Here is a 20,258-nt window from a genome sequence, read left to right on the forward strand (position 1 = left end):
TTTATTAAACTGATAGTTCGGTTTTTTTCACATCTGTCAACATCTGATTTCTTTGGGATTGGGATTATTATATTCTTTTTGAAGTCTGAGGGTATATCGCCTGTCTCATACATCTTGCTCCCCAGATGGCAGAGTTTTGTCAGGGCTGACTCTCCCAAGGCTATCGGTAATTCTAATGGAATGTTGTCTACTACCGGGTCCTTATTTCGGCTTAGGTGTTTCAGTGTCCTGTCAAACTATCATTTCAAAACTGAATAAGAAAATATATTAAATTTACATTACATGGCGGGATAGAAGCGAAAGTCTGAAAAGTCTTCCAGTGTACAACAGATTCCCCTACATATCAGAGACACGTTGCAACTGCCATGAGGGCAAAAGAGGCCTGGTACATGTGACTACGCCGCAGTCTCTGATTCAGTTCTACATCTTTTTACACTGTCTGATCAAACGCATCCGGACACTCCTATATAATGCCGAACTGACAACAAGATGTCACGAGAGGTGGACCCACAAGTATAAAAGGAGAGGAGTGCTGTGTTGTCAGTAGAGAAGCAGTAAAAGTGTAATGGTTCGGTCAGGAGAGTTCAGTGACTCCCAGTGTGGACTGGATGTCATCTGAGTAACAAACCCATCTGGGATATTTCAGCCCTTCTAAAGCTGCTCATACCACCACAATTGGTGGTATGAGTGTGAAGTGAAAGTGCGAAGGAATAAACGCAGCTAAACTAGTACCTTGCAGGGCTCATATACTGACGGACAAGAACCATCGAACATTACCGCGGTTGGTAATAGAAAAATCGCATGACATCAGAGGAAGAAATCAATCGTAAGTTCCGAAGTGCTACCAGCAGTCCAGCTAGCACAGTGATTATGAGTAGGGGGTGAATGGATACAGTGCTCAAGCAACCCCTCATACATGGAACATTTCTGTTAGTAAGTGAGAAGTGGTGCTTGAGGCGGTCAATGACTGGAAACGAGTGATTTAAAGAGATGGATCACGCTATACTCTGTGGCAATCCGATGGAAGGGTTTGGTCTGGCGAATGCCTGGAGAGGGTTTCATGTCCTTGTGTGTAGTTCCATCAGTGAAGTATGGAGGACTTGGTGTTACGGTATGAGGGTGTTTTTCGTGGTAGGACTGTAGTCCCCTAATTGTGTTTAAACAATGTTGTGAGTCGATGACTGTATGAACATGACAACGCACGCTGTCAGAAAGCGACAATCCTGACAGACAGGCCTGTCTAGAGGCCCGAGCTGGATCAAATGGAACATGTTTGGGATGAACTGGAACGATGACTTCCCTCTAGCGCCCAGTGTCCAAGATCACTAGCTTCAGCTCTTGAGGAAAAATAGGCTGCCATTCGTCTACAGATATTCAGACGCCTTATTGTAAGTGTCCCCAGTAGGGTTCAACCCGAAGGGTGGGTACTCTCCGTATTAATGCTCGCTAATAAGTGGATATTTTTGGCCAGGTAGAGTAAATGCTCCGAAAGTCACCGAACAGTGCATGGCACAAAGTAATTCGTACCAACATTATCGATTTTTATTTCTATTCTTTTCACGTATTCAGCGAGGGAAAATTGACTATGTATATGCTACTGTACGTAGCATAAACTCTGTTACCCTACTCTGAAGTACCATATTTCATATGTGAGGCGCCTTGCCACAGTTCATGCGGCTCCCTCCGTCGGAGGTTCGAGTCCTCCCTGGGGAATGCGTGTGGGTATTGCCCTTAGCGAAAGTTAGTTTAAGTTAGATTAAGAAGTCTGTAGGCCTAGTGACCGATGACCTCAGCAGTTTGGTCCCATACGATCTTACCACAAATTTCCAGATTTCCATACGCGATATATATGATGGTAGCAGCATAATGTTCAAATAAGTTTCTTTGAATACAGCTTCCTTAAATTTTTCTAATAGGCTTTCGAGTCATCTTCCTTCCAGGGATTCTCATTTCAGTCGCACGTACATTTGTAGTTACTTGATAAGGCCTCCAAACACTGAAAAATACTCTACAACTCGTCGAGGTAGCATTTTGTGTGTGATTCCCTTTACAGATGTGCTACATTTTCCCACAAACCTGCATCTACAGCTACATGACTACTCAGTAGACCACACTTAAACGCCTGACAGAGAGCTCTTCCAACGGCCTTCAGACTATTTCTCCTCTGTTCCACTCTCTAACAGTGCAGTTGTAAAAATGAACGCTTAAATTTTTCCATACGAGCTCTGGCTTCTCTTATTTTATTACGATGATCTTTTCTCTCTGCCGGCCGCTGTGGCCAAGCGATTCTCGGTGTTTCAGTCCGGAACCGCGTAACTGCTATGGTCGCAGGTTCGAATCCTACATCGGGCATGGATGTGTGTGATGTCCTTAGGTTAGTTAGGTTTAAGTTGCTCTAAGTTCTAGGGGACTGATGACTTAAGGTGTTAAGTCTCATAGTGCTCAGAGCTATTTGAACCATTTTGAATCATTTCTCTCTATGTCAATTGGCGAGAATAAAAGACTTTTGCATTCAGAGTTGAGAATTTCATCATTTCGCTACAATAAGAAACGAACTGTCATTTTTTTGCCTTTTTCGATGTCGTCTTGAAACGTGGCAATGTGCTATGCACCAATGAACACTCTTCAGATAAGCAATAGTCTTAAGCCTTTTTAATTAAGCGAGCTCTGATTAGAATGCAGCAGGATGGCAGACGAACGGACGGAGTGAGCGGAGGTAGCGTGCTGAAGGGTTACGATAAGAGCCGAGTCGGGCGCGGTAGGCCAGCACGGTGAGTTGCGAGAACGTGAAGGCGGAAGGACACAGAAAAGCCAGCGGTAGGCCTAGGTTAGAAATACGACGCAGCATCCACAGGCGGGCACCCCATGTGGATTGAGAAGATGGACGGGTCTGACTAGACGCTGCTGAAAGGTAAAAAAAAAAAAAAAATAGTTCGTTGTAAAAACTTTAAATTAGAGCAGAGGGCCATAGTGAAATTTGCAGAAGAATGAAATTCAGAAGTGTATTTGCGCAGAAAGCAACAGGGAAAGTATAAAACAAAATATGTCTGTTTTAAGGGCAGTGACGTCACAAGCGGTTTAGTGGGGGAGAAGGAGCACATAGCTCACCATTGTTGAGGACTAGCGGTTAGACGGGGGAGCAGAACGGATGGCTGGCGGTTGCGCTCCCGCAGGATTACCAACTAAGCTTTGCTCTGTGGCTTAATCTGCTTAAGACCGTGACAAAGTAATGTTCGCGTAGTGGTGAAGTTATGTTGACTGTGAAGGAACGTTTATCTTAATATGTTACAGTTACTGAGGTACAGACGCCAATAGTTAACTGAGCAAAGCTTAGTGAATGCAACAACACGACAGTCATTGAACACTGCTGCTGTGCTCGCTCCTGCTGTTTCAGATTCTGGTTTCGTTTTCTGATAATGATCATTATGTCCAATTGGTTATGATCATCCTTATTTTTATGTGGGATATCAAGTGTAAAGAGTTCCGTGGCATCCAGTAATACAAGACCCTGGCCTTGTGGACTAACAGACCCACGTGGCTGCTGAGTGATTTATATTAGTGCGATCACAATTAGGATTAGCCTGATTGAGACGACAACAAAATGCAAGCGGTATCCGACAGTGGTCTAAAGCCCATTTAGAGAGGCATATCCGTCTGACCGCTATCTGACTGGATTCTGGCGTGAAAACTATGATTTTGCAACTTGTTTGTAATAAAGTGTATCAGAGCATTTTGAGGCTAATATAACTGCTTTTATCAGAGGTGCGTTGCACTATTTAGGCGCACCGGAATTCCTCTCCAAACCCTTATTTCTACGTATTTACGAAGTCCAGAATCCATGTGGTGCCGAGTAACGTACGAGCGGCTGAACTGCAGGTAAGGGCAGGTAAGATTACAGGTCGAGAAAAGTGGGAGGTTAGTTACGCTGCCACTGCATAGGTAAGTCACAAAGAGGACCTGCCACGCACCCATGAAGATCTACTGCTTACCGTACCAGACAGTCCAAGGGGCCCAGAACGTTATAAGTTAGGGTTTGTCATTCCGCAGAGGGCATGTTACAAAGGCCTAGGTAATGTTACATTGCGTCAATCCTGTTTGTTAACGACCGCATAACGCACAGTAATGCTCTAGCAGAGGACAGACAAGCGTAGTGTAGGGAGACTGTTTAGCAGATCTTTTATGTTTTCTAACTGTCCTGCCAATAAAACGCAGTCTTCCGTTTGCCTTTGTCACAACGTTATCGATGTGATCGTTTTGATTTAAGTTGTTCGTAATTGTAATTCCTAGGTAATTAAATGACTTGACAGCCTTTAGATTTGTATGATTTATCAAGCAAATGTAATTTAACGCATTTCTTTTAGTACCCACGCGACAGACCGAATATAAAATGGAGAGACCTGGTGGCCAAGGACTGTCGGATATTTGCTGCTAGGAAAAAGATGCTAAGAATATGAAGAGCGTACTTGAAGAGGCGAAACAGCGACTACTCTTTTTGGAGCCACTGGAGTAAGGGACAAAGTCTTAGAATCACCCGTAAGTACTCATGGCATTTGAGGTGTTCAAGACGTTCACTACTACTCGTGTGGTCAGATATCATAGGGTCATTTCTCTGCGTTACATGCGTTATCTTACGCCTATTCACATTTAAAGAGAGCTGGAATTCACTATAGCAAACTGAAATTTCATCCAAATCATTCAGCATTCCTTGCTCATTGAGAGAATAGCCTCATGTTGCTTAATTTTGATTTAATGTGAAGGATATGTAAACCGACTGATGGTAATAATCCGAGCTGTACTTCAGCTTGACACCAAGACTTATTCCGAAAGCTCTCTGTCCGTACGAGATAAAAGCTCGGGAATTATTTTATGAGTTACAATTACAAAAAAATGCAAGTACATTTTAGAACTCACAATTTGAAGATTTTTACTGTTCTTCATATCAAGACACAAATTGGAAATGAAAGGTGTGAGGCGAGACTACTCACCTATACAGATGCGGGGGCCCTCCCCGAACGGCAGGTAAACGTACGGGTGCCTCTTGGCTTTCTCCTCCTCCGAGAACCTCTCAGGGTCGAAGCGCTCTGGATCCGGGAAGTACTTGGGGTCGTGCTGCAGGCCCAAGATGGAAACGGCCACCGCCGTTCCTTTCTCCAGGACTAGATCGCTGCCAGGAATCCTGTACTCTTTGTTACACTCCCTGTTCAGGATGGGCAGGGGAGGGTACTTCCGCAGTGTCTCTAAAAAAATCACACAAACGCTGGTTTATGTATACATTAATCTACCAGACTAGCTTACAACACGATCCTTCAGAATAATTAAGAAACTGACCCACAGTTCACAGAGGTGATAATGTTTGTAACTGCTTTTAATAACTTTGACATTATTAATTTTAATATAACAATGTTTTACAATTTTTATTATACCTAAAACGCTTACTGTTGGATGTAATTTCATTATTTTTTGGCATAATTCCTTTGAAGAATAATCCTGAAGACAACATGATAATTTGAAATTAACTGAAAAAGTATATGCGAAATATTTACCAAATATCTAATCAAATAAAATTTTTCAGCATTTGTACGAGAACATGTTTTAACTGCAGCATCAAAGTTAACTTTGTAACTAAAAAGGATTTATCTTTAGAGACTAAGTGCAAAAACAAATGTCATTAGTTTTGGTATTGAGAATGTATGAATGGTCATCAATAAGTAGTGCAACACATTTTTTTTGGTCAATTTCGGCTGAAAGAAGGCGGAATTTGCTGTTGGTCATCAGCCCTTACAGTTTCATGAACTTGTCGGTGGTGGTGCTATACGTCCGCCAGTTAGGAAACTCAAAGGTGTGTGCCCGCTGTTTCCTCGCCGCCTAACAGAAGACCAAAAGAGCAACGAAAGTCCATCTGTGCGGAATTGCTTGCGCGTTTCGAGGCTGATGAGGACAATATTTTGTCGAAAATTGTCACAGGCGATGAAATATGAGTTCATCACTTCGAACTGGAAGTAAAACGGAAATCCATGGAGTGGCGCCAAACCACCTCTCCTCCGAAGAAAACGTTCAAAGCCACGCCCTCAACCGATAAAGTTGGCGACGGTTTTCTGGGGCACTGAAAGGGTTATTCTATTTGATGTCCTTCGTCTTGGTGCAACGATGACCTCGGGCGTGTATTGTATTACCCTCAGGAAATCGAAGAAACGACTTTAGCTTGTTCGCCGCCAAAAAAATGCTAACGGACTTGTTCTTCTCCATGACAACGAAAAGACTCTCAGAAGTCAGCGCACCCGAGAGGATCTCACAAAACTTCATTGGATTGATTTTCCTCATCCACCCTTCAGCCCGGATCTCGCACCTTCTGACTTCCATCTGGTTGGCCCAAAGAAGGACGCACTCCTCGGAAAGCAGTTCGTGGATGATGGGGCGGCTATTGGTACAGCCAGATGTTGGCTCCGACGTCGACAAGCAGAGTGATACCATGCGAGCATATACATCTACATGGATACTCTACAAATCACATTTAAGTGCCTGGCAGAGGGTTAGATGTACGCCCTCCCAGTAAGATGGCATAAGGCCGTCCCATTGAACGGGGATTCTGTTGAAAAATAAGTTTTTGTAATCAAAAGAGTGGGAAATAATATAATGTGTTGGAATTCTGAATAAAATCAAACCGGTTAAAAAAAAAGGAAGTGTGTTGTATTACTTATCGAATGCCCCTCGTATTTGTTCCAAAATGCTGTTTAACTATGTTACTACATTTTGTAAAACTTATTTTCGCACTCGGGTCTTTGTAGACGTGTAAATTATAATTTTAATAATGAACACATTCCAATAATTCTTTGAAATATTGTAACTGTCTTAACTCATTTATAGGCCATCGGCGGAGCCCGCCAAGTGAGTTGTTTGAGAGTTCTGGAAAGTTGTAGACTGTGTTTCCACTCATCTCTTTTTGAAATCGATTTTGATCGTAGCAAATGTGAAGTGTTGTAACCTCGTGCTATTCGAAGTAATAAACAGAAAACATGGCGCAGAAATTTGTCTGATTATTATTTTATACATAAAAACCCAGGAAATGTTTAAGTTACTGCCCCACAGATAAGAATATTTTTAAAATTTAATTCATTGTACGTTACAATTCGCTGTTATTGCCCCTCAGCGATATACATTGGTATTTTGTTCCAACTGAATCACTTACGGTTTTTAAAGCCAATTTATGTTATTGATTATGATTACTCGGAATTATCGTGTGATTGCGTTACAACTGCAAAATAAAAAAGAAAGGAAAGTAACTGTTTAAGCAGGAGATCATTAGAAACGGAACACGATTTCGTAAACGATGAAGGTGAGGGAAAAATGTCGACCGTTGCAGAATGACACCCAAAATAATTTATTTGAACGAAAGTGTAGCAAATTTAGTTAATTTGTAATGTGATATTATGTTTTGCGATAGTTTAATGTTGTTATAGTAGTGGTCTTCAGTCCAGAGACTGGTTTGATGCAGCTCTCCATGCTACTCTATCCTGTGCAAGCTTCTTCCTCTTCCAGTACCTACTGCAACCTACATCCTTCTTAATTTGTTTAGTGTATTGATCTCTTGGTCTCCCTCTACAATTTTTACCCTCCACGCTGCCCTCCAATACTAAATTGGTGATCCCTTGATGCCTCAGAATATGTCCTATCAACAGATCTCCTTCTGGTCAAGTTGTGCCACAAATTTCTCTTCTCCCCAATTCTATTTAATACCTCCTCATTAGTTATGTGATCTACCCATCTAATCTTCAGCATCCTTCTGTAGCACCACATTTCGAAAGCTTATATTCTCTTTTTGTCTAAACTATTTATCGTCAATGTTTCACTTCCATACATGGCCTCACTCCATACAAATACTTTCGGAAAAGACTTCCTGACATTTAAATCTACACTCGATGTTAACAAATTTCTCTTCTTCAGAAACGATTTCCTTGCCATTGCCAGTCTACATTTTATATCATCCCTACTTCGACCATCATCTGTTATTTTGCTCCCCAAATAGCAAAACTCATTTACTTCTTTAAGTGTCTCATTTCCTAATGTAATTCCCTCAGCAACACCCGATTTAATTCGACTACATTCCATTATCCTCGTTTTGCTTTTGTTGATGTTCATCTTCTACTCTCCTTTCAAGACACTGTCCGTTCCGTTCAGTAGTGGATTCGAATTCGAGAGGACGACTGTTCAAATCCCTGTCCGGCCATTAAGATTAAAATTTTTTGTGGCTATCCACAATCGCTCAAGGCAATGGACGGAATGTCTCATTTTATTATTCGAAGGAGATACCTAATAAGACCAATAACCAGCGAACGCCAGCTACAATGACCAATGCACCGAGCATCTCCACGACGTCAACAACAAATCGCTGCTATCAACGACGTCTTGTCATACTGAGTAAAGCATTTAGTGTGTGTCTTGGCTGTAGGCAGATGATGTACTGGTCTGGATTCGTAGTGATGGTTAAACTGACTTACCGCACACCACTTTGTCAAGGTAGGACATTTTTGAAATGGAGTCGTAGGTGATGTCCGTGCCATATTCTTTGAACACCGAGTCTATCTCCTCCTGCAGCTTGGTCTGCAACGAAGGGTTGAGAGCCAGTTCGTGCAAGGCGAAGCTCATTGTCGTCGAAGAGGTTTCAAAGCCGCCTGCGAAGAAGACGAATGCCTGGGCAGCCAGCTCGTTGAGTGTCAGTTCTGCAGAAAAGTAAATACGGTTAAGAAAACAACGTAAAGCTACGTCTGTATCTATACTTAACAATCCATCTTACCGTTGGTGACGGAGGGTGAACGTCGCACCACTATCATGTTCTCCCTTCTCTGATCCACTTGTGAACGACCCGTGAGAATAAAGAGTGTGTACTAACTAGTTTCCCTGATTTTTTTAGTCCTGATATTTAGAGGGACATACATGAGCGAAAGTAACACATTGCTTGCCAGTTTTTCGAAATACGTTCTGGAAGTTTCCTCTCCGTGATACAAAACGCCTCACTTGTAACAGCTGCCAATGGAGTTTGCTAAGCACCTCCGTAACACTCTCGCGCTTATAAAACAGCTCCGTGACGAAATGCTTCGCTCTTCTTTGGATCTTCTCTATCTCTTCTGTTAATACTGCTTACAAGGGAACATTCCCAAGTGTCAAGAAACGATCCTGATGAAACCTGGCGGGTGCTCAGAATGTGCAAAACACCCAAAACGTATTTGTTTCGTTCGTGCCCAAATACACTTCTAACGTAATTTAACAAATTAGGTTTGGAAGAGATATCTTCGAAACTATGATACATAAAAAATCTTTGCCATATGAAAGCTGATATGTAATCAACATTCTTGAAAACTGTGTAATCGAATTTTGTACTAATTAGAATTTTTTTTGCAAAATACCCTCCCTCCATCATTAACTACTTTTGAAAAATGAAAACTTTTGTATCAACACGAAGAAAATTTCAAGTTTGATACATCCATGTGTAACAAAGATGGTTCTGATTTTTGTAAAATACGCTGTACACAATGTTGTGTCAAGGTATATTCAACATACTTCATTGAAATATCAAAGTTTTCATTGTTATTCCAGTTATTTAATTTACCTATATTTGTTTTATGTTTCGTGTTGTTATTTTACATTCTTTTTCCTGTATTTGTTTGTTATTTTACCGTTTCACATAAGTGTATTTTGTTAAGTGAAAACAATAAGTAACTCAATATTATGACACAAAGTCATTATAGTAATGATATCTGTAAATAAACGCTTAAGACATAACGTTTTGTTACGCCATGCGCATAAAATTAACAAAATTTCTTCATATAATATACACGACAGAGAACACAATATAAAACAGAATTCAGCAGGATTTCAAACTGTCGTAGGTGATACGTTAAGTATTCTGGTATGTATCAGGCATATTTCATTAAATTGGTAAGCCGTGGCGGAAAGAACTGATTATGTGCCAGTGACTACAGCTTAATTATATTGTTTCGCAATTGGAGATTCACATCAAAATCATTCAACAGAACTAGATCTGAAAATCTCCTCCCAAGGTTCTCGCAATATCAAAATCCGTATACTTACCACGCCTGCATCTGTGCCGTCGTGTCCTTTGGGATCACGAGGTGAATAAGTTTCTTCTCCTCTGGTATAATAGTCAAAATGGTTTTTTAGTATACCTTTTGATAGTTTAAAAGAAAGTAATGGTAAGTTTGAACCGAGAGTTCGAGAATCTCTTTTTTAAGTCCCAAACGTCCTTGTGACAGCATTGAAATATGGCAAGCAATCCTCTGACCAGGTCAAAAGATATTTAAAACAGTTTTTCTTTCCCAGCGACGGAGAAGAATCTGTATTATTGTTAGATTTGTAGGGCTGTCAGTGTGAAAGAACCGTACAGAGAATCGTACCTAAGGACAAGGAAGTTGTTCCTCTGGTGGTCCCAAAGGACAGGCCGGCACAGGTGCAGACCTTGTACATATACGGCTTTCGACGTTGGAAAAACCTTCTGAGAATATTTTCAGGTCTAGTTCTGTTGGTTGATTTTGATGTCAATCTCCACTTGGGAAACAACACAATTAAGCTGCAGTCACTAGTACATTATCAGTTCTTTTCGCAACGGCTTAGCAATGTACAGAAATATTTCTGATACGAATCAGGATATTTTGCGGATCACCTGCGACAACTTGAAATCCTGCTGAATTTTGTTTTATATTGTATTCTCTGTCGTGTATATAATGTGAAGAAAGTTTGTTAATAAACTAATAGACTAATGATGAATGTTTAGGAATTTTAATGTGGTTTATTGAAAATACTCTGACAGCACACCGTGTACAGAGTATTTTCCGTAAATGGTGTTTCAGGAACCAGCTTTATTACACACAAAAGTCTGTAGCTTGAAAGCTTCTTTAATTTGTATTGTAACAAAAATTTTCATTTTTCAAAATTAATTAATGGTGGTGGGGTATTTTGCAAAATTTTAAATTATTACAAAATTGGATTATAAATTTTTCAAGAACGTTATTTACATATCAACTTCTACATAAGAAACATTTTTATATATCATCGTTTCGAACATATTCTCTCCAAACCTATGTCACATTACCTTTCAGGGTGCGTTTTACCCCTTAAAAGTGAAACTGGTCTCAAACAAAAAAATACATATTGGATTATTTAACCCCTTCCTCACACCCGCCAAGTTTCATCAAGAGTGTTTTTTTGACCCTTGGAAACGTTCCGTTGTTAGTAAGTGTCCCGGACTGATAAACAAAACACAGTAACCTGTTGAATGAGTGTTTTTTAATCCATTTGTTTCGTGGATGAGCCAAATTTGCTGAAGATCCACCTCATAAATCTCAGCCTGGAATCTGCTTCTCCTGTAGTTAGTTTTATTTGCTCATTCGACTGTAGGTCGTCCTTGACGGTTATCCCTAGGTATTTTGCGGTTGTTACTATTTTCAATGAGTGTTCACCAAAAGTATACTCGAACAGTAATGGATCACTTTGTCTAGAAAACAACAATTAACATTTACGTACAGCACAGCCATGTGAAGTCTCGTGTGTGGCGAAAATAGAAACAATAATTTATTTCGGTGTGAGTAAGATGGGATTATTTAGGTACTCGGAGCAAGCAGACCAAAGCATTCGACCAAAAGGGTGGTTTTACGCCGCAGTACTTTTCTGGATAAGGCAGTACTCGTGATGGTATGCAGTTGCTTTTCTCAATCTCTGAATTGACGTCTTCCAGAAAGAATTTCACTTCTAGTTTGTTCATTACGTCCTAAACGACTAAACGAGGACTCCATAGTCCTAGATCGCCTGAAGCCGAGAGAACTCAGTCGACTTTGAGCCAGGAAGGTTTTTGTCCGGCCGCTGCCAGTATTGCAGAGGTGTACACTTTCCGCTTTTAACCTGACCATGCTTGCCGATTAGTCAAGCAGGCAAGCTGCCACACATTATCACAAGAACGGGCAGTCTGCTTTACTCACACCTAAGCCAAGCTATACCCAACCCATACAGGCTAAAGGAAACATGTCTGTTCGGTTTTCTCTGCAACTTCACCCTCTTTCTGCCAGTACTGGCTGTTCTCAATTCGAGCCACCATCAGGTCTCCTCTAATGCATGTTATCTGCAGTAAGCAGAACCGTCTCTGAGAGTAGACATCCTTTTGCACCTAAGAACCTGCAGATCTCTGATACACTGCAAGTCTAGCTTTTGTAACCTTAGTGTGCTTCAGCCAAAACATGAGCTCAGTTATACCAATTTTAATTGTTTTTTCCGGGACGTGTATTGCGGGTTCGCTGAAGTATCAGTTGATAGGCTAAAGATTATACGCAATTCAGAAGGCAGCACGTTTAGTTATAGCAAAATCATAGTAAATTAATGTACTTTTATTGAGGAAAACAGCCTAGAATAATTTTTACAGAAATTATTTTCTGAAAACGTACTTACTCTCGGTATCGATGGCTTCACTCGCGTACCCGCTCTCCTGAGCTTCGCTCTTGTCTGGGTCAGCAACCCCCTTGTTTTTGAGCTGAATAAGCAAATCCATGAAATCTTTCCTCGTGATATTGTTCTTCTCCCTGTAGGCTACGGTGTCTGCAACCATGCGACGAAAGTATTCGCTGACCGCTGCAACTCCACTCCTGATCCTGTAAGGGAGATGTTCCACTTCTGAACTTATGAGCACGACATGATCCAAGTTCTCGTCAAGCTGCTTCACAAACAGGGGTTCTTAGTGACCCCGCCTGCAGTTCTGAACGCTTGCTGCAGCCACAAAATAAGGAGAGAGGGAAGGAATAAAAGTATGTGGTTATAAATCTAAAATATAGAAATAGAAGTACTCTGACGAAAATGGAAAGTATTAGAAAAGGAACACCTTGAAACAACGCCTCCAAACTGCTACTGCAGCATTTCCATACGTTGAATATATTTCATCGTTATGCGTGCTTATTTTCAGTATTTTAAGTACAGTATAAGGCCATTATTGTAGATGAAGAACGGTGTGAGGACATGATGCCTATTTGATGTGTCTAACGAGACTGGGGATCACAACACAGCGTGCCCAGGGGTCGTGTAAGTGGAGCTTATCGTCATCTTACGGACTTTCAGAAAGCTAGAATTATTGGGATGAGGGACATGAGAACATCAGAGCGACAGATTGCACGGACAGTTGGCTTTAGAGCAAGAGCTGCAGAGTGTGTGGTGATAAGACGGATTCACGGTAACAATGAAAAAAAAAATGTATAGGTTCTTCCAGAAGAACTACAAAGCGAGGAGGTTGTAGCGTTGTTAGGCTGGCTGTGAGAACAGAGGGATGCCGTTAACTAAAACCCAGGCATTGGTTACAGGCGGAGTGCCACTAAGGGCCGTTGCGATCAGATTAGTATGGGCTGAGTTGACATCTCGAGTTGGCAAGCCTCCTTTACTGCTGACACAATAACAGAGGCAACAGCGAGAATCTGATGGGACATTTTGTGGTATTCTGTAGTGTTCAAAGACGAGTCACGCTGTTATTTGTGGTGATGCATTCATACGAGAAGCGTTCTATAAGTAATGCAACACATTTTGTTCTGAAAGAAGGTTGGTTATATTCAGAATTAGAATACACTATTATTCCCCACTCTTTTGAATACAAAACCCTATTTTTCAGTTTAATCTCCGTTCAATGCGACGGCCTTACGCCACCTTACTGGGAGGACCTGTATATCCGCATGGTACCACATTGCTGGATGACGTACTAGTTAACGTCTTGCTGCATCAGAAAACTCTCCATCATCCACGTACCGCTTCCTGCCCTCATTGTGCCAGACGGATGGGAGTGAGAACGTGCGAAAGCCAGGCTGAACGGTGAATAGGGAAGAACAGCCCAACGAAGTTTTGTGGGCTCCTCTGGGGTGCGCAGACTTATGTGAGGCCTTAAGTGGTCATGGAGATGGAGAAGTTCGTTTGAATTTTTGTGGTGGCGAAAACGCTGAAGCCGTTTCTTCAATTTCCTGAGGGTAGCTCAATACACTAGTGAGTCGATCGTGGAACCATGAAGGAAGAGATCAAACAAACTAACTCCTTCAGAGTGCCAGAAGACTTAACCAACTTAAAGTGCCTCGTTGCACTTCTTCTTCGGAGACGTGGTGTGGCGCCATTCCATAGATTGCTGTTTTGTTCCCGTTGGAAGTGATCAACCTATGATTCATCGCGTGTGATGATGTTCCACAAAAAATTGTCACCATCAGCTTCGTAACGCGGAAGCAATTCCGTCCAGATGGTCCTTAGTTGCGCTTTATGGTCTTCTTTTGGACGGAAAGGAATCCAGCGGTGTCACAGCTTTCAGTACCCCAACTGGTGTATGAGTGTTACAGCAGCACCAACAGATGCGTCCAGTTGTGCAGCAAGCTATCTGATGGCGATTCGTCGAACACCTCGAGTGAGGCTGCCCGCACGTTTCAACATTGCAACCGCGCGGAGTGGCCGCGTGGTTCGGGGCGCCAAGTCACGGATTGCGCAGCACCTCCCGCCGCAGGTTCGAGTCCGCCCACGGACATGGGTGTGTGTGTGTTGTTCTTAGCACTCTCTTGTGTGTTCTTAGTTTGTCCCTACCACAAACAGTCTCTCGCTACTTACCTGTCAGCAACAAACAAACAGATTCATTGCTTTTACAAGAAATGCAGGTACGTGGGTACATCAATGTGTGCATGATGTATACTGGTTTCACAATGTCAGATTAATTTAGCACCCCATCCTGTGCATGCCATGAAAAGTTCAGGCCCTAGCATCAACATACCCTGCATAAAATATAACTATTTTATCCACAATAAATTAAAAGTTATAGCAAAACCTGACACTTATCTACTTCGCTTTGCTCGTTGTTTTACATATTCAGTTCGACTAAATTTGACCCGACCTAGATATACTGACAAGATCACATCTCAGTGACTGCTTTGGCTTTGCCTACCCTCAGGCGCTCTCTCCAATATTCGAATAACAGCTTGTACCCCTGAAAGCACAAAAATTGGCGGCAGAAAATCGCAGATGTAATCAAAGTCCGGTACAGCACTGACGCAAATGATATACAACACGTCATTTTTCCGGGTACTTTGAGGACCCGGAAATGAGAATTATACTTGAAACATTATGCAAAAATGGTTTTGCTCCATTAAGTTTCTGGCGTGCAGCCGCATAAACTCCACTTCTCCCAACATTTCGATCGTGTGCCGTTCGCCATCTTCAGAGTGAGTCTTCCGGCTGAACGGTACATACCCGAAATATTATAAGAAGAAGTGAAATTAATGCGGGTACACGCCCCAAGTTAAATGGAACACTCGCTGCGCCGTGAAAACATGCACAAGAATTGTATGTTTTTGATTCTACATTCATTCCAATAAGGCACAAAAGCTTTTCTGCAAATAAAATACGATGTTATTAGCTATAGATATAGGAGACAAACCCTTTACAGGAACATGCATGCTGAACGTCACTATAGTTCAATCAACTGCTCGCTAGGCTTTTTAGGTAACGGGAGTAAAGGTTGCATTCAATTTAAAATTTCCACATTGATAATAATAATAATAATAATAATAAATTAATTGTATCATAGCCTAGCAGAAGGGCAAAGATGATCGAAAGCTGATTACTGAATCTAGATAATAGCAGCTGTACGAACACTGAAGGTTTCCCTTTGACTGTATTACTGGACTCTGGCAAGCCGCCCATACTACGGCAGCACATAAACTAATTCATTTTTGGAAACAACTTGCCGTGTAATTAACACACAAGACGATACATTGCATGCTTACTACCTTCTTGTCACAGTGAAGTAACACCTAGTACGCAGCACAATGCTTTTTTTGGTGGGGGGTCAGTCTTGTGACTGGTTTGGTACGGCTCGCTGTAAATTCCTCTCATGTGCCAACCGCCTCATCTCAGATTAGCATTTACGTCCAACTATTCAATTATTTGTTGGATGTGTTGCAATATTCTAACACTCTAGAACTCCCTCAAGTGCGATGGAAGTTATTTCTTGATGTCTTAAGAAATGCTCTACCGTCCTGTCCCTTGTTCTTGTCAGTATTTCTCTCATATTTCTTTTCTCGCCGAATCGGCAGACAACCTCCTCACTTTTTATCAGCCTATCTAATCTCCGACATTCTTCTGCACCACCACATTTCAAACGCTTCCATTCTCTTCTTTTAAGTATTTCCCACAGTCCTTCATTCAGTTCCATACTATCATGAGATCCAAACGTACAAAAATGTCATCCTCAGTATAAGTTCTGTGTTTAATATCAGCGGACTTATTTATGCCTGTAATTCCCTCTTTTCCTGTGCTACTCTCCTTTTTATGTCTTTCTTCCTTCGACCGTCATGAATTAGTTTGTAGAATTCCTTCACTTCATCTACTTCGTTGTCCCCTGTTGTGACTTTAGGATATTTTAATCTTATTTCTACTATTACTCACTTCTTTAGTTTCTCTTCTTTTATGTTCTACTCAATGTTCCCGTAATTGTGTCTATTTCACTGAGGATAACTGTGTCCTCAGCGACTCTTATCGTTGACATTCATTCATTCTCATCTCCTGTTCCTGTCATTGCTTCCTCAGTATATAGATTTAATAGAAGGAGTGAAAGACTACATGCCTATATTCTACCGTTTCTAACCCGAGAACTCTCTTTATGGTCCTCCGTATTCATTTCTTCCTCATGGTTCTTATATACATTGTATATTACCCGACTCTACCTATACTTTATATCCGTTTTCATGATAGTACTTTTGAATGTATTGCACCATTTTACAGCGTCATAACTTTTTTCTAGTTCAATAAATCATTTTCTTTATTCTTCGATAATCAATATACAAGCAAGAATATGTATACTTCTGGGTGCTTGATCTGGAGATGAATCGGAAAAGCAATGAGAAATAGTTCATGGAAAAAAATGGGAATTATTGAGCATCTGGTCGCTGCGAAGTTTAATTCTGCGCTTTCTTCTTTTATTTTCTTTTTTTTTAAAAAAAGGAAAGAAGTAGACACACCACGAAGGAGTGATGCAAATACGTTACAAAGTGATATTCATAGAAGTATCGATGGTAAATGAAAAATTGCAAAATGATAAACTTTGGCGGCCAGTGGATGAATGTGGGATGCTGCAGCGCAGTTTTACCGTGCAGTTACCATGGATAGTAAACAGGACACATACAATCTTTGCAAATTTAATTCCGCGTCCTCAGTTGGACTTTTAACTACAGCCTACAGACAGGCGCGTGAACAACATATACATATATCAGTATTTGAGAAAGTTGAAAGTTGGGCTCAAAGAAGCCAGCTGGAGGAACTTACGAAACAACGGCATTTGAACCGGAATGATGCCACTATTCGACGATGTTGGCAGGTATCGGTGACCATGGCCGGACACAGTGTCGAGAAGGAAGTGGTCGATCTAGAGGGACGACAGAAAGAAAGGACCGAGAAATCGTGAGAGACGTACCCAGAATCCAGGTTTCATCATTATCATCGATCTGAGGTGCAACTGGTGCTTCATCGACCACAAGGACCATTAATAGGCGGCTCAGAGGAGTCTGGGTTCACGGCTCCCTCTGCGCCGACGGCCATTGACCTCTGTACAAGAATCACGTTTGCAGTGTTGTCAGGCACATTCGGTCTGGAATCTCACTGATTTGAGTAGAAATATGCTCAGTGAAGGATCTTGCTTCGAATTGAGGTACGACGTCCAGCGTAGACGCCCCAGACGACAGTGGGATATCAGTTGCCCACTATATGGCGGAGTTTATATTTTATTTCATAGCATGTCCCCATTGGTTGTCTTCATCTGGACCCTTAAAGTACAGTGTTACGTCGGCGATGTAATATGCCTCGTTTTGTTGCGTAGCGATCCAGAACATATATTTAAACAAGATAACGTCTGCCGGCACATGGCAAGAGTTTCTAATTCTTGTCTACGTGCTTGCTAAACCATACCTTGGCCAGCAAGGTAATCGGATCTCTCCCCAGCTGGAAATGTTTGGAGCTTCATGGGCAGGGTCCTCGAACCAGCTCGGGATTTTGACGATATAAGTCGTCAGTTGGACTGAATTTGGCCCTATGTCCCACAGCAAGACATTCAGCTATGCTGTCAATCAATTGACGAGCCAGAATAACTGCCTGCATAAGGCCGAGAGTTAGACCAGCGCATTATTGACTTGTTCAATTTGTGAAACTCTTTTTGTTGAATAAATCAATTTGTCTGAAGTTGTAATTATTTGTTTCTCTGTACATCATATCTATCGATTTCTGTCCCATTTGGATGAATCCTTCGTGGTGTGCCGTTTTTCTGTTTTGTCTTAGACTGCATTTGATAACTTAGTCACAGGCTCCTACAGTACCCATAATTACCTTAAAAGTCTGGTGAGTGTGGGGCTGATGAAAGAGAGGATGTTGCTGATGCCCGACTGTATGGTGGGCTTGAAGATCCTGCGGCCCCACTGGCGGAACTCACTGTCGGGGTTCCGCTGGCAGTTGCACTCGATGCCGAAGGCGACGGACGCGATGATGTCAGTGGCGTACCTGGCTGCCAGTTCCCGCACTTCCACTGTGTCGCCGCGCTCGGCCACCGCCTCCAGCACGTCTGCCATCTCGCGGCCGCACTCTGACATCGTCTGCCGGCAACCGTGGATTGCTGTTAACACCACTGCTTAAGAGTTTCGCGGAGCGCCGTCGCCAAACCAGGAAATCAGTCCTGGAACTTGAAAACGAACTATTACCTTACCGATCTACAGAAACTAATATATCGGTATACTGTATTAAACAATGCAGTTTGTAAACACAGAGAACAATGGAAGTAAGGTATGATTCTAAAACGCCATTATCGGACGTCCTGGTGTAGGGAAGCAGCCTACTCACGCCGTATAAAATTCACATCAGTCTTTCCATTGTGTGCCAGCCTAGGCCGCTGTAACTAGCTCTGACGTCATAAATGTTGCGCAATACTTTAAAAATCAAATAAATAATCTGAAACGTTTCTAGCATGTCAGGAGTAATACTAAATCAATGTGTTGAATACCAGTTCAATAACTTTAACCATTTTCGAAATTTGGACGTTTTTCTGTAAAAATCATTGGCGCAACAGAAAAGAGTTAGGAACTTAAAAACTTATATTTAGATTCCTTTTGCATAATAATTTAGTAGAAACAGTATTCTGGGTCTCACAAATTAAAATTTTAGTTGAAATTCATGATTTTCTGGTTTTTGTCTTAAAAATTAAGGAAGCAAGGTAGATTAAGTTGGCGAATAAATAAAGCTAGGATGTTTAAATTTAAGTAGAAGGGAGATCCGCTATAATAATAAAGATGTGAGAAGTTTCAACTGAATAACTATAAAACTATGGCGATAGCGTATATCCAAAGGGCAAGTTCAGAGCTCGTCTACTGCGTGTAGTGTAATTAAATTAATTCTCTCGCCGAAAATATTTGACTGAGCCATGTCAGACTTTTATTATGATTACTTACCTGTGTGCTGATTGCACATTTAAAATGAGAGCTTCATCGGCCATCAGCAAAGGAAGCAATGATTTATTCAATAACTTAAAGTGGTGCATTACGAGCCCAGCGGCTAGTCGGGAGAGCGGATTTGATCAGGCGTTCCCTTAGCCATCCGCACTGCGGCTTTATATGTAAGAACTCTGCATGAGAGAGAAAGGCCCCAGTTCTCTCCAGACGCTGATTAGCGCACCACCTGTGCCGGGAGTCGCGTCGCGTCGGTATCATTGCTATAAACAGCCTCGGATGCCGTAATAAGTTACTCGGGATACGCGTAACCATGAAATCGTTTTCGAGTGAAGTGTTAATTCTGGGATGACTTTAATGATCTATCTTCAGTTTGCGTATGTCGTATTTTCACGTGCCGCCGTGGGACCGACATTCTACCATTATTTAGCGTGGCGTTTGATGAACATTATCATCAAATTATGGCGAGCAATCACCTAAACATTTAATTTGAACGGTTATAGTTGCATCAGCGCATTAGACTCTGAACTGCTCTGGTAGTTGGAGTGTGTGGATTCTTTTTGGTCTGTGACTTTCAGAATATAGTGAACATTTTAGAGAAAATGGTTTTTGATTATGAGTCCCAGACAATCTCCTAATTCCTCAGAGCTATAAGCTGTAGCTTTAAATGTACTTTCTCAGATGAAGTGGGCACTAGGAATTCTAATTACAGGCTTCACGTTTTGCTAATCACTTTCTGGTTGCCAGTATTGTAGTTAGAGCACCAGT

General features: G+C 41.6%; 1 protein-coding gene across 1 annotated transcript in view; it reads right to left on the minus strand.

The window, feature by feature from the left end:
• Positions 1 to 20,258, minus strand: part of LOC126263299 (cytochrome P450 6k1-like) — an 88,434-nt gene that overhangs the window by 15,449 nt on the left and 52,727 nt on the right. Inside the window, exons 4-7 of the mRNA XM_049960386.1 lie at positions 18,382 to 18,644; positions 12,501 to 12,650; positions 8,496 to 8,725; positions 4,986 to 5,237 (exon numbers count right to left, since the gene is read on the minus strand). Coding sequence (XP_049816343.1) covers positions 4,986 to 5,237; positions 8,496 to 8,725; positions 12,501 to 12,650; positions 18,382 to 18,644 — 895 coding nt within the window. The remainder of the gene's footprint in view (positions 1 to 4,985; positions 5,238 to 8,495; positions 8,726 to 12,500; positions 12,651 to 18,381; positions 18,645 to 20,258) is intronic.

Source organism: Schistocerca nitens, chromosome 6, assembly GCF_023898315.1.
Source record: "Schistocerca nitens isolate TAMUIC-IGC-003100 chromosome 6, iqSchNite1.1, whole genome shotgun sequence".
Taxonomy (NCBI): domain Eukaryota; kingdom Metazoa; phylum Arthropoda; class Insecta; order Orthoptera; family Acrididae; genus Schistocerca; species Schistocerca nitens.